Source organism: Dipodomys merriami, unplaced genomic scaffold, assembly GCF_024711535.1.
Source record: "Dipodomys merriami isolate MVZ:Mamm:240054 unplaced genomic scaffold, mDipMer1.0.p SCAF_11, whole genome shotgun sequence".
Classification (NCBI taxonomy): Eukaryota; Metazoa; Chordata; class Mammalia; order Rodentia; family Heteromyidae; genus Dipodomys; species Dipodomys merriami.
This window is the reverse complement of record NW_027202382.1, coordinates 14,012,495-14,027,581: the sequence shown is the minus strand read 5'-3', so window position 1 is coordinate 14,027,581 and position 15,087 is coordinate 14,012,495. Positions and strand designations below refer to the sequence as shown.

The 15,087-nt window shown below is 50.2% G+C and overlaps 1 protein-coding gene across 1 annotated transcript; it reads left to right on the top strand.

Annotated features, from left to right (window-relative positions):
* Positions 1–644: 644 nt before the first annotated feature.
* Myorg (myogenesis regulating glycosidase) lies at positions 645–9,948 on the top strand. Its single transcript, XM_070008978.1, has 2 exons — positions 645–738; positions 6,041–9,948. Exon 2 carries the CDS (start codon positions 6,108–6,110, stop codon positions 8,256–8,258), a length of 2,151 nt encoding a protein of 716 aa, XP_069865079.1. The 5' UTR covers positions 645–738; positions 6,041–6,107; the 3' UTR covers positions 8,259–9,948.
* The last annotated feature ends 5,139 nt before the right edge of the window (positions 9,949–15,087 follow it).

The following is a 15,087-nucleotide window of genomic DNA, read 5'->3' as shown; positions in this document are numbered from 1 at the left end:
ACTGAGCCACCTTCCCAGCCCCAGCCTTCTCAATTCTTGACCTCAGACACTGCTGGTCTAATCCAGTGGGAACCAACAGCTTACATCACTGACCATTTAAATTGACAAGAATCCTCCGTGGTGATCTTAACTACCCTGCAGTGAGAACAGAGACCTTCCCACAATTAAACAGCTACTTTTCTACATAAGAAAACATCTCCTGACGTTATACCGACATAACACCCTACTCGCCCAAACATGGAGGAAAAAGAAATCCAAAGGCCAGCTCTGATCCCTTCTAACTTGCAGCTCTCTGTTCATATACATCTCTGACCTAGCCTCGACTATTTCTGAAGTTGCTGCTTCTTCCAGAACTACATTTCCCATCAGGCCTGGGGCCAAGCCCCGCCCTCTCGCGGATAGGCAATGGACTCCTCCCTCTGCTTGAGGCAGACCAACAACGCCAGAGGTGGAGCAAAGGAGAAGGGAGGAGAGAGAGTGCAAGGGGTGGAGCCTCATGTCCACGTGATGTTTCGGGGAGAGGGGGTCGGGCGCCGGGGGGCGGAGCTTGGGCCCCAGGGCGGAGTTGATTGGTGCGTCAGGGGCGTGGCCAAGTGACCGGGGTGGGGCCTGAGGAGGGGCTCATCAATATTGAGCCAGCCAGCTCCGGCGCCTTTCGGTGGCCGTCAACTCCGGCTCGCGCGGAGGGGCGCTGCCCGAACATCTCTTTACTCCCACTTTTGCCCTGCCATCACTTCGGTGAGTGAGCCTAGCGGGAGGACTGGGGGGGCGGAGGAGTGAGCTGCAGAAGGAATTCGATTCCCTGAACTTTGGCTCCTGCCGAATGAGTGGAGCGACCCTGGACACCTCGGAGCCCTTTCTCGGAACTCAGAGGTCCACAGGTTCCTTGACCTTCGCCTGTCCCTTTGGACTGTGTAGCTGTCGGGCGCAGCTCCGAGGGTGGCTAGGAAACTATTCCAGGGTGTGGGCTCAGGGCTCAAGTCACTCGATCCTTGCGGATCCTTGTCCCCTGGGCAGGGGAAGGAGATGGGCCGGATCGAATTGCCTTTGACATTTCCACCCCCTCCTGTGTTCCACAAACTGCTTCGCTCTGCTTGGAATGGCCTCCTCTCTCAGTAGAGCCGGGTTGGGCTTTCTCTCAAAGGAGACTAGGGGCTGGCAGCCAAGACAGAGGTTGAATGTCAAGCGGGAAAAGGCTGCGGCAGGGGCAGAGCCCAAGAAGGCCTGCTACACAGACCCCCACCTGCTAGCATTAGCCTGTGGCTGGCCAGATGGCAAAGACTGAAGATTACAGGCGTCCCTAAATGCTAACGCCTAAACCACCAAGTTCCTCCCCTACAGTACCAGATGCCATTAAAATTGCCCCCTTACAGTTGGCACTGCAAGATCTTAGTGTGCTAAGATATAGCAACTAGGGAAAGACAATCTTCACTAGCCCACACCCACCTGATGAAAGCTTGTCCCAGCCTTCCACCGCTGCATTCAGGCAGCCAGGTTACATTGTCTCCCATCTCCCAAAATACCCTGTGGAGTGTGGAAACTGGTAGGACTTTTTGGATCCAAACAAACTTGTTACCTGGATGACTTCAGACAAGTACCCTCCCCCTTTTTTCTGTTTGGGTCAGGTGTTTCCTCATCTGTAAAAAGGACACTATAAAATAATCTCTGCCACGCCACTCCATATTGGATATTTGATAGCATTTGGGAAACTAGGGCTGTACTCCAACAGAGTGGGTGCCCAGGTCCATAGGCTTCTGTCTTTTAGGCTTCTGCCTTTTAGTAAAGAATCCTAAAAGTTTATAAATGGAATGTATTTGCGGAAAGGGCTTTTAAGGTCTGTAAGGTGGCTTCTCCATGCCTATAGAGGTCATGCAATAAGGCTGACTTAATATGAAAGTTTGAGGATAAGGGAGTCCGTCCTATTTAGATTTGAACTCCCCTGATTTCCTTAGTGTCCAGAATGGAGCCTTAGTTGTATTGAATGAATATAAATGGAAAGCAAATATAGCCTGGGGCAGTGGTCTTTGGGTCCCACTTGGCTTTGAGGGTAGCACCTATCGATTACTACCTGCATTTCCTAGAAGGATTTTTCTACCTATAGGAAGCAGGGAGAAAAGCTACTTTAAATAGATAGAACATGAATAGAAGTTCTTCTAGACTGAGGTACAGGGAAAAAAGGGCTGAAAGCTTAGGGAGTTGAGGGAGGAATGAGAAAGATACAGAGATGTTGTGTTGTCTTGCAGGATCACAATTCTGATCTGCACCTGACATTCTCAATAGATTCTTCATGGGGGAGTTGGAGGAGGTCAAAGAATCTAAATCATTCTCCAGCATCTCCTTGGAAGTCCCTGGAGATTGAGACAGACATTGGCATCTGGGAAGAGACTAATTACTGTTTGCCAGTTTCTCTCTCTTTCCTCCCAGCTGGAACAATGCAGCAGCAGGCTGGCTAGCAATATATCTGCCTGTGTGAGCACCTGGCAGGTGCTGTTTCTTTGTTGGACTCTGCCCTGAGGGCTGGGACTGGAATAGTCATTGGCCTTCAGCAGCAGATTGAGACATAAGCCTATCCCGAAGTCTGAGTTTGTCTGCAGGCATATCAGGATCTTTAGCATGTACTATGGGAGAATTTATGTGGAGTGGTGGGCATCTCATCTCTGGCGAGCTGATAGGTGGAAGAGAGGCTACCAAGCTGAGTAGGCATAATATCCTGAAGCAAGTGGCTTGAAGGATTTAGATTGGAAAGCTAGTGAGCTTGATAGTCACAGGACAGGCCTGGTTGAAATTAGAATCAGAAAAGTAGCTGAGGCCATGTGCCACTGGCTCATACCTATAATCCTAGCTACTCAGGAGGCTGAAATCTGAGGGTCAGGGTTTGAAGCCAATTTCCCAGGGCCGGTGGGACTCGAACCCATGATCGGCGAAAGGAGTCACCAACACTCAAACGGGCTACGAATCTTTATTAGCTGCTGCTACTGACCTCCACTATTGGGACATTGAAGATCAGCCCTGATCATAGCTCAGGGGTGGTATTATATAGGGAAAAACACAAAGAAGCCACTCACAGGTGGCCAGCAAGCAGGAATCAGAAGCAGGACATTGCAGTTCACCTTGAGCTAGTTTCTGCAACTTTTAGCTTATGCGGATGGCTCTTAATAAAAACCGCAATTGTGCCACTCCCAGGCCTAGGACAGTGGCGTCTCTTGCTGTTTTCTCAACTTTGTTTTTCAAGGTTTTGGGTTGGGATCTCTCATCTCAACCTGCTTTCTACAGAAAGTCTGAGAGATTCTTATCTCCAATTAACCACCAAAAAAGCTGGAAGTGAACGTGTGGCTTAAAAAAGTTCAAAAGCTCAGTGACAGCGCCCAGGCCCTGAGTTCAAGCCCCAGGACTGGTACAAAGCAAACTAAAACAAAAAAGGAAAAGTAGCTGAGGGCTGGAGGCAGTGGCTCATGACTGTAATCACCGCTACTCAGTAGGACTGAAGTTTGAGACCAGCCAGGAAAAGTTATCGAGACCTTCCCTCCCACCAAATAAGACAGGTTCTGGTGGTACACATTTATGATCCTAGCTATTCAGAAAGCATAGATAGGTGGACTGAGGTCTGAGGTTAGCCTGGACAAAAACTCGAGACCCTCTCTGAAAAATAACTAAAGCAAAAAAGGATTCAAGGTGTGGCTCAAATGGTAGAGAACCTGCCAAGCAAACACAAGGCCATGGGTTCACACCTCATTACTATTTCTTCCCCTCTAAAAAAAGGTAGTTAGAGACTGGGAATGTGGCTTACTAGTGAAGAGCTTGCCTAGCATGAATGAAGCTCTGGGTTCAATTCCTTAGTACCACTTAAACAGAAACAGCCAAAAGTGGTGCTGTGGCTCAAGTGGTAGAGAGCTAGCCTTGAGCAAATAAAAGCAGATCAGGGACAGTGCCCAGGCCCTGAGTTCAAGCCCCAGGACTGGCCACAAAAAAAAAAAAAAAAAAAAAAAAAAAAAAGAAAAGGAAAAGGTAGCGGAGACCACATCATGTATAGAGCCTTGGCTCCCAAGCTTATATGTCTGGATTTCATTATGGGTCTCCTGAGTAGCTCTCAAAGTTAGGCATAGATGGGTTTGATAATGCTTGAGAAAGACTAGCTGATTTGTGTGAACCAAAGGCACTACAGGAGAAGAAGTGGGAGCAGGCAGGCCTGTTGAGGGAATGTGGCAAATGCCAGTGCTCCAACGAGGGCAGGGGCATCAGGGCAGAAGCTGAGTGATATAGAGCTAGATATGTATAGACACCCATAGATGTGTTGGGGGCAGAGAAGGAAGGTAGGCAGGGAAAATGACTTAGTGATTAATGGTTGAAAAGCAAGAGGGTTTGAGGACAAAGAGGCAGATCTGAGAAGGCAGGCTTCTATGCCAGGTTCCTGGTCCCAGCCCTAATGTCTGATGTTTGAGCCTAGCCCTGCCTCTCTTCAAATCAGGGCCTATGATTGAGTCTAGCTTAGGGGTGTTTTTAGTTTCCAGGTGTTCACTGGCTTCTGACTTAAGAATCAAATTCCATGGCAGCTTCACACCCCCCCACACACACACAAGTTAGGGCAAGAAAGCCAGCATACTGCTTTGTTAAAAGTCTAAAGGAAGCTAGGTATGATAATGAACATGTATAGTCCCAACACTCAGAAGATGGAGACAGAAGGATGGGGAGTTAGAGTTACTTTGGGCTATACATTAAATCCAAGGCTTCAAGGAACTACATAGATAGACCCAGTCTCAATTAAAAAAAAAAAAAAAAAAAAGGCCGGTGGCTCATGCTGTAATCCTAGCTACTCAGAAGGCTGAGATCTGAGGATTGCTGTTCAAAGCCAGCCTGAGCAAGAAAGTCTGTGAGACTTTCATCTCCAATTAAACACCAGAAAACTGGAAATGGAACTGTGGCTCACGTGGTAAAGCACTCACCTTGAGCTGAAGAGCTCAGAGACAGCACCCAGACCCCAGAGTTCAAGTCCCACGACCCACACAAAAAAAAAAAAAGTGGGAAGATCGGGGATGTAGCCTAGTGGTAGAAACCAACACCTTGGGTCTCAAGCAACAGACGGTGCTTACTACTCACCCTGTCTTAGTGTTAGGTCTACCTAGGAAAGATGGTCTCTTCTTTTTTATTTTCTCTCCAGGCAAAACTGCACATAGGAACCACTTCTCGGGGCTGGGAAGGTGGCTCAGTGGTAGAGTGCTTGCCTCATATGCATGAGGCCCTAGGTTGCATTCCTCAGTAGCACATAAGCAGAAAAAGCCAGAAGTGGCACTATGGCTCAAATGGTAGAGCACTAGCCTTGAGCTGAAGAGCTGAGGGACAGCGCCCAGGCCCAGGGTTCAGGACCTATGGCTGACCAAAAACAAACAAAAACTAAAAACTAAAAAAAAAAAAAAAAAAAAAAAAAACTTTCCCTTTGTTCTCTCTCCATGCACAACTGCAGCTGGCCCTCCCTAGAAATTCAGCACCTGTAACCCAGGTAACTAGCATATCTAAGGGCAGTGAGGGGTCCCCAAGCTCTGAGGTCACTTCCTCATATGCTGAGGTGATGCCTCTTTCTCCTCCTCCCTTATATAATCTCTCTCTACAAGAAGTTCTCTGCACACCTACATCTGGTACAGACTGGCGGTTTGGTTTGCCCCTGAACCATGTGTCAGTCTCCTTTCAGCAACCCTTGCAGTAAGTTCCTTCCTTCTTCAGCCCAGCTGTTCCTGTAGGCCAGCCCCTCCCCTGCTCCAAGGAGGCCTGAGTTATCCTATGATCCTTGATGGCTTCTTGACCTTTGCCACCAGGGAAAGGGGGAAATAAATCATCTCTGGATGATAATTCTCCTCATGGAGTCCTGACTAATTTGGGCAAGTATTAGGGCCCATGAAAACTCTGGCTGGCATGACCAAGATTGTCCTTGTAAGAGCCACACCTTCGCTGCTTGCAAGCCCTTTAAGCCTCCAGTATACATCTGCAGAAATGGAAATACTATGGAACTAGGAAGCTCAGAGTTTTTTTCTCTCTCCTCCCTTTTTAGATTCCAGCAGCTCAAATGGGCTTGGTCCAGTGGTACCACTGCCTGTGCCTTCTTTAGCTGGGGACGGATGCCCCAGAACCTTCCAGAGAACAACCACACCTTCCCCCGCCACCGCTCTGGTGGCCACGGAGGCCCTAAGAGTCCCAAAGCCACTGCAGCAGCCGCAGCAGCCATGTACACCTTCCTGCCTGACAACTTCTCCCCTGCCAAACCGAAGCCAACCAAAGAGCTGAGGCCTATGCTGGGCTCTGCGGTCCTGGGGCTGCTGCTGGTGCTGGCTGCGGTGGTGGCCTGGTGCTACTACAGTGCCTCCTTACGCAAAGCGGAACGGCTGCGGGCCGAGCTGCTGGACCTCAACCGTGGCGGCTTCTCCATCCGCAACCAGAAGGGCGAGCAGGTCTTCCGGCTGGCCTTCCGATCGGGGGCTCTGGACCTCGACTCCTGCAGCCGCGATGGCGCCGTCCTCGGGTGCACCCACACGGCCGATGGTCGCCCACTGCACTTTTTCATCCAGACGGTGCGGCCCAAGGACACGGTCATGTGCTACCGCGTGCGCTGGGAAGAAGCGGCTCCGGGACGTGCCGTGGAGCACGCCATGTTTCTTGGCGACACCACGGCCCACTGGTACGGCGGCGCGGAGATGAGGACCCAGTACTGGCCCATCCGCCTGGAGGGTCAGCAGGAGCCTCAGCCATTCGTCACGAGCGACGTCTATTCTTCGGATGCCGCTTTCGGGGGCATCCTGGAGCGCTACTGGCTATCGTCGCGCGCGGCGGCCATCAAAGTCAACGACTCCGTGCCCTTCCACTTGGGCTGGAACGACACGGAGCGATCCTTGCGGCTGCAGGCCAGATACCACGACACGCCCTACAAGCCTGCAGCCGGCCGCCCCGCAGCCGCCGAGCTCAGCTACCGCGTGTGCGTGGGCTCCGATGTCACCTCCATCCACAAGTACATGGTGCGACGTTATTTTAACAAGCCGTCCAGGGTGCCCGCGCCTGAGGCCTTCCGCGATCCAATCTGGTCCACGTGGGCGCTGTACGGGCGCGACGTGGATCAGGACAAGGTGCTGCGCTTCGCCCAGCAGATCCGCCAGCACCGCTTCAACAGCAGCCACCTGGAGATCGACGACATGTACACGCCCGCCTACGGCGACTTCGACTTCGACCAGGCCAAGTTCCCCAACGCCAGTGACATGTTCGGCCGCCTGCGCGACGCCGGCTTCCGCGTCACGCTCTGGGTGCACCCCTTCGTCAACTACAACTCGTCGCGCTTCGGCGAGGGCGTGGAGCGCGAGCTGTTCGTGCGCGAGCCCACGGGCCGGCTGCCTGCGCTCGTGCGCTGGTGGAACGGCATCGGCGCCGTGCTCGATTTCACGCGCCCGGAAGCCCGAGATTGGTTCCAGGGCCACCTGCGGAGGCTGCGCTCCCGCTACACCGTGGCGTCCTTTAAGTTCGACGCCGGTGAGGTCAGCTACCTGCCCCGGGATTTTAGCACCTACAAGCCGCTGTCGGATCCCAGCGTGTGGAGCCGACGGTACACGGAGATGGCGCTGCCCTTCTTCTCGCTGGCCGAGGTGCGCGTGGGTTACCAGTCGCAGAACATCTCCTGCTTCTTCCGCCTGGTGGACCGCGATTCCCTGTGGGGCTACGACCTGGGGCTGCGCTCGCTCATCCCCGCCGTGCTCACCGTCAGCATGCTGGGCTACCCGTTCATCCTGCCCGATATGGTGGGTGGCAACGCGGTGCCCGACCGCACCGTGGGCAACCGCGAGGGGCCGGATCGGGAGCTCTACGTGCGCTGGTTGGAGGTGGCCGCCTTCATGCCGGCCATGCAGTTCTCCATCCCGCCCTGGCAGTACGACGCTGAGGTCGTGGCCATCGCCCACAAGTTCGCCGCCCTGCGGGCCTCGCTGGTGGCCCCGCTCTTGCTCGAGCTGGCCGGTGAGGTCACCGATACCGGCGACCCCATCGTGCGCCCCCTTTGGTGGATCGCGCCGGGCGACGAGACGGCTCACCGCATCGACTCGCAGTTCCTGATCGGGGACACGCTGCTGGTGGCGCCCGTGCTGGAGCCGGGCAAGCAGGAGCGCGACGTCTACCTGCCCGCCGGCAAGTGGCGCAGCTACAAGGGGGAACTCTTCGACAAGACGCCCGTGCTGCTCACCGACTACCCTGTAGACCTGGACGAAGTCGCCTATTTCACGTGGGCCTCCTGACCCTGTAGGAACCCCACAGCCCTAGCCATTTCCTTCATGCACACTTTTATTTTTGTTTTAAACCCTCCATCACGCCTGAACCAGGAAGTGCCACCTCTGTGCTACCCACTAAGTGGTACATAGTATGTAGCCAACTGCTATAGGTGGGGCTCGGAGAGGGGACTCGGAAGCGACCTCCTGCTTCAATGCACAATCCTGGCTCCTTTCCCTCCACACTCTATCCGGTCTGGGATGGATGGAAGCCAGACAGCCTTTCTCAGAGGAGACCAGTCTGGTTGGTTGGTTGGTTGGCTGAACTCTGTAATACACAATCTGGTTTTAAAAAGCACATAGAGAAACTCCCCTCCCCACCTCCCCTGGTCTTTGTTGTGGACATCTCTTCCCTTCTGAGGTGGGAATATGATCCTTTCAAAAAGGATTAAAATAGTCCCTGCCACATTTGGAAAGTATGCATCTTGGTGTTAGGAGCCAGGCCCTGAGTTCTCAGCACACGCCTGAACTGTGGTTGACCTGGTGCACACAAGCTGGAGAGGGGGTAAAGGTGACAAGGGGGCAGGAGCTCCTTTTCCAGAGAACTGGACTAGGCTCTGCGGGCGGTGATCACGGTTGCCCTCTGTTTGGGAAGTAACTGCTAACACTGCATTAACCTATCGGGGGTTGCACCTGGGCCCAGCCCTGGGCCAGATGCGCCTGTAAGGCAGCTTTGTAGGGCCATGCAAGCCAGACTTAGTGCCTTAACTCAAGAACTTGTCTCCTTGGGGGGGGGGGTGTGGAGGAGAGAGAGAGAGAGAAACAGAGAGAGAGAGAGACAGAGAGAGAGAGAGACAGAGAGAGAGAGAGACAGAGAGAGCGCATAGGCCCCTGAGTCTGTGGACTGAACACAACATCCTTGAGGCTAGATAAACCTGGAGCTAGGGGGCATGGGGCAAGGGGCTTGGTTGAGCTGGCCCCTTCCCAGGTGATTTCCCTGGGACTCTGGTAGGAAATAAACAGATCTTTCAAGGTTTCTTATCTGCTTCACTTGGCGCATAGTCTGAGTATGGCCTAAAAGTGAGCAGTGTTCTTATTCTGCCAGTGGGATGTGTGCTTTGGCAAATGAGCTACAGGTATACAGAAACACCTGCCAATACATACAATGGCCAATCTTTCATCTCAGCCATTTTCCTTTCCTTTCCTCGCTCTCAGAGTGAGGGAATCTTTGTCCATTTCTCTATCCTCTTTATTTTTCAATGTGGAAAATTCCTGATGGAAGCACTGGTGGAGGGAGGGGGGCTCAGATTTGCATCTCCACTGCCAATTCTTTTCTCTCCCCAGTATTAGGAATTGAACCCAGAGCTACAAGCATACTAGGCAACCACTCTGCCACTGAACTATATCCCTGGCCCTCCATTGGCAATTCTGTTGTTGTTCATCCAGCTGTGTGACTTTGAATAAGCTGCTCAATAAGAGCTATAAGCATATTCTGCCACTGAACTACATCCCCAGCCCTCTATTGGCAATTCTATCATTATTCAACAACCAGCTGCGTGACCTTGAATAAGCTGCTTAATCTCAATGAGCCTGTTTCTTCATAAGTAAAAATGATCATTATACCTACCTCCAAGGTCATTGTGAGAATTCTAAGCACACATGTATGCAAAGTGCCTGGCACAAAGTAGGTGCTCAATAAAAGGTAGCTATTACAACACTATTTCTTGTTTGTTTGGTTTTTTTTTGTGGGGTTTTTTTGTTTTGGTTTTTGGTAGGGCAGTACTGGGATTGAATTGTGGGCCTTGCTAGGCAGATACTACCATTTGACCTATGCCCAAGCTTATTTCTTGTTTTCTTGCTTTAAAACAAGGATTCTGCCAGCCCTTTCTAGCTCTGCCTTGTTTCCTGCCAGCACATCTTACGCATTCAAAGTTTGTCTCTCCATGAACATCTGCGTCTGAGGAGCCTGACCCTCTTCCAAGGAGTTTCCAGTTGCCTTGTCATAGCCATAATTCCTCATTGGCTTCTCCTGCACATGAGCTGTTGGTGGGAAGGTAATATATAGCAGTGGGAACTCTATTCTGTAGAGATAACAGGGAGAGACTGAGTGGCCACTGTAGTAAACCTGGGACCAGGCTCTTAGTCTGAAATTCTCTCTCTCTCCCACGCCCCCTCTCTCTGTGTCTCTCTCTCCTTTTTGTATTGGTATTAGGGCTCGAACTCAGGGCCTCCATCAACTTTCTTACTCACAGCTGGAATGCTATTACTTGAGCCATGCCTCTAGCCTTTGTTGGTGGTGGTGGTGGTGGTGAATTGGAGATAGAATCTCACAGACTTTTCTGCCAGGGCTGGCTTTGAACTGCAATCCTCCTATTTCAACATGAGTAGCTAGGAATACACGTATGACCCACAAGTGTCTGGCTCTGTCACTCTGTTTCTGAAAGTCTGCCTCAATTTCCTTTCTAACTGCATAGGAATGGGAAGCAGCAGCAGCAGCAGCAGCTAAGCCTTCTCTCTGAACTCCAGGTGAGTTTTTTTTTTTTTTTGTCGGTCGTGGGGCTTGAACTCTGGGCCTGGACGCTGTCCCTCAGCTCTTCAGCTCAAGGCGAGCGCTCTACCACTTGAGCTACAGCGCCACTTCCGGTTTTCTGGTGGTTTATTGGAGATAGGAGTCTCACAGTCTCTCCTGCCTGGGCTGGCTTTGAACCGCGATCCTCAGATCTCAGCCTCCTGAGTAGCTAGGATTACAGGCGTGAGCCACCGGCGCCCGGCTAAAATTCTTTTTTTTTTTTTTTTTTTTTTTTTCGGTCGTGGGGCTTGAACTCTGGTCCTGGGCACTGTCCCTCATCTCTTCAGCTCCAGGCGAGCGCTCTACCACTTGAGCTACAGCGCCACTTCCTCCAGGTGAGTTTTTACCTTAGTTTCCCCTAGACCAAAGCAGATATTCTTTTTCTTTTTTTTTAAATTGATTCTTTTTAAAATAATTTATTGAGATTAAGCAACTACATAAATTTCACAAATTTCACAGTATTGTGGAATAGTGATAATTAATCACAAACACATTTTAACCTTCACAAGGCAAATTGTCATTATCATGGTCTATAAAGTTTGTGAATTCTATGAGCTTTGATAATACAACTATTTCTTCCACATCAAGTGATATGTACATTTCTTCCTTTTTGTTGGGAGCCATTGGGAGCTGACAGTAAAGCTCAAAGGTCATCTTGACCCCTGTGCTAGCTTAAAGGCAGTACAAGGAACTGGCTTACTTAAAAGACACCAGGTGCCCAGGAATTAATTGAACTGCTTCGGACATTTCTAACTGTGGTGGGACTGATGTTTATTACTGTGCTAGGTGGGGATGTGCGGTAACTGGGACAGGCTCTTGGATCATGCACAAGGGCCCTCCCTATCCTTGTCTGGCGAATCTCGACCCCCAGACTTGCCTCCAACCCCCTGTGTGGCCAATGCTATCCTTACCAATGTAATCCTGTTAAAAAAAAAAAAAAGAGGAGGAATCTGCAGGGCACATGGGCAGCAAAGATGGCGCTGAGAGAGAGTAGAGTGGGCAGAGTCCAATTTACCTTACGTTCAGTGCGTAACCAGCCCATGGAAACTTAGATGCATGATAGGGTGTGACCTTGACGGTGATTGGTTCCTCTTCCCCCCCTGCCATGCCACCCGCCCTTTTTGGCTTTAAAAAGGGCTGCTCTCCATTAATAAAGGAGTTTTTCTTCCTACTGGATTTGGTTCCCCGCTGTGTCTGATTGTCTCCCGGGCTGAGGGAGGCTGGGGAACGGGCAAGAGCGCTGCACTTACCTTTCCTAGGACAGACGAAGACCCAACACCTTTTGCTTAGTGTTAGCTGGTCCCTCTTTCCCTCTCATTCCCTCCCTCCCATCGCTGCCCTTGCGTTGCTTAGTTCATTTTCGTCAATGTCCAGTGCAGCTGATGGGCCCCTCTGCTGTATGCTTTCCCATTTCCCTCTGATTCTGTGTCCTCCTCCTAGATTCCCTCGGGTGTGCACATATATACCATGTATGTGGTCAAGAACATGGGGTCATTTAGTAATGATGTGACAAAATGAGTGGAGGTCCTTTGTTTCTTCAGTTTACTTTGTTATATCTCCTTGCATTTTGGATTTAACATCCACATGTGCCATTTGTCTCTTTGCTCTTGGCTCACCTTGCTCAAAATGATTTGCTCTAGTCCCATCTATTTCCCTGAGAATGCCATTATTTTGTCCTTTCTAATGGCTGCATAATATTCCATTGTATATAGGTCCTACTATTTTTGGATCCACTCATCTGTAGTGGGGCATCTGGGTTGTTTCCACACCTTGGCTATTGTGAGCAGTGCTGCAATGAACATGGAGGTACATGTATCTTTGTATCCTAGCTCCTGTGCTGAGCAGAGATGTCTTGCTCATGCTCCAGACCAAGCCTCTTTCTGCTAGTTCTCACCATGAGCTCTGGGTTCTTCTTAGCTCCCTGAGTCCAAAGCCAGTGTTGGCCTTTCCATCCCCTGGCCACTACCACAACAAGGACTTAGAGGCTGATTCTACTAAAAAGCACTGATTCTTCACTTGGGCCGGCACATGCCCAATGAATAACTAAAATAACTAAAAACTTAGCATGTCAGCCTCCATTTTGCATCTGTCTCCTGTGTTCACTTTGAACTCCAAGAACAACAGGGCCACTGGAGAAACATCTTGTGATAAGAGTGGAAACTGCCTCCCTGGAAAAAGGCAAGAGCAATCTTCTTGTGGTGGACAAGGCCCTGCCTGACCACATACCAGACCACAGTTTGCCCAAGACTGATTAACCCGTCCCTCAGTGCGGCCCCTTGCTTATGTAATCTGAGAACTCATTTTAATATCTCTGAAAAAGGGCTGGGGATGCTGGTTGTCTTGTCATCCTGATGTAGTCATACAGATGAAAGCTCCTTTCTTGCTTTCCAGCATTTTTCTGTTTGTGTTTTGGAGCAAGTGGCTAGATTTGATTAGTTGGGAGCCTCCAGAGTTAGGCCTCTGGCAATACTACCCAACATCAGATCTTATCAAGTCTACCCTGAACTACTTCAGTGACCCCTTTCCAATCTGTACCCTTTAATCTAATCGACACAGCAGCCAAGGAAATCTTTCTGAAATTCAATCATGTCCCTTGGGGGGGCGGGGAGGGTGGAGAATCCACTCTCTTGTGTTCAAGGCTTCTAAGATCTGATCTTTCTAATATCTCTGTCTTTGTTTCATGCACACAAATACACAGAAGCATGTTTTGAAAAGCATGGGAAGAAACACTGCCCTCTGTTCTGGTACAACCATCCCTGCCAAAAGTGGTGTGCTCAGAATTAGCCTTGAAGAAAAAAAAAAAAAAGGAGTGGTAACTGGGTGGTTTTCTTTCCTGCCATTGTTTGGCTCAGTGGATTTCTGTGGAGTCCCTGGCCCTGTCCAGTACACACCCCAGCTTCCAAAGAACAGCCTGCCTTTTTAATCCTAAGGCTAATCATTAACTTTTTTTGGCGTTCAATGATCTTGAGGAGAAGGGATATATTTGACCATAGGTGCCAAGCTTTGAGATCATGGAAAAGATGGTGGGGGCCTTGTTATTGGGAGCTCTCAGTCTAGAGAAGAGGAAGAGGTTATGACCTTGTGCTCTGTATCTGTGGATTGTTCTTCCCTCCTGGGCCTCTTTGCCCAGGCAGTGCAGTTGAGAAATCTATTACACAATCCCCAGCAGGATGAGATTGAAGGGGTGAGGAAGCAGAGGCCGGGGAGGTAGAGAGCAGGTCTGGCTGTGTATCTACAGCTCAACCTCAAGGGGGCAGCAGCAGGAAACTGGCACCACTCTCCAGCCCTCTTCTAGAAAAGAAGGGCCCAAAGATAGATGATTGGAGAGCCTGTACTCCAGAAACTCAGTGTGTGTGTGTGGGGGGGGGGGGGGGGTGAGAGACCTATATATGCACAGAAATTTTAATTAAAATTCTGTTGCTATAACTTCATCCTTTGGTCTTCAGTTCATCAAACAAGTGCCTTCTGTGGAAGCATAAGTCGTTGGGTTGTTTGGTTGGTTTGCTTGTAGAGATAATGCCTTTTTATGAATCTCATGCTAGTCTTAAACTTCAGATCATCTTACTTCAGCCTCCCAAGTGCTAGGATTACGGTTAGATACCATCTTACCTAGCATAAACCATTGATTTTGAAAGTCAAAAGGGCCATTTTCATTTTTCTAGAGCCTCTATTTATGCCCTAGGAATTGGAAGCTTAAGCCCATGCTGGTAGAGATAAGCCCATCATTGCTTCCTTGCCCTGAGTGGAGGCGGAGGTAGCACGCAAACAGGTGACACTCAAGGAGGCACCTGTAAAGAATGGTCATTAGGGCTGGGCGCTGGTGGCTCACACCTGTAATCCTAGCTACGCAGGAAGCTGAGATCTGAGGATCACAGTTCAAAGCCAGCCCAGGCAGGAAAGTCCATGAAACTCTCATCTCCAAAAAACCACCAGAAAACCAGAAGTAGTGCTGTAGCTCAAGTGGTAGAGCGCTCGCCTTGAGCTGAAGAGCTGAGGGACAGCGCCCAGGTCCAGAGTTCAAGCCCCTTGACTGACAAAAAGAAAAAGAATGGTTATTAGGGAAAGCTTTTAGAAGCCAATGCTCCAGAGCTTGGTGGACTCCAGATGCAAAAAGAATTTAAGGTTTCAGCTTCACACTACTGCTCTTTACACATGAAATAACAACCTGCCACCATTGCCTCCAACAGTATTTGCCCAGTTGCCTTCACCACCTGGCAGGAATCTACGCTGAAGGTGTTCAGGTCCACCCTGACCTTTCTTCTTTGTGCCTGAGATATTGCAAGGTATCTG

What these genes read in the sequence shown, in the direction of transcription:
- Myorg (XM_070008978.1), top strand. Translation starts at nt 6,108, where the DNA reads ATGCCCCAGAACCTTCCAGAGAACAACCACACCTTCCCCCGCCACCGC.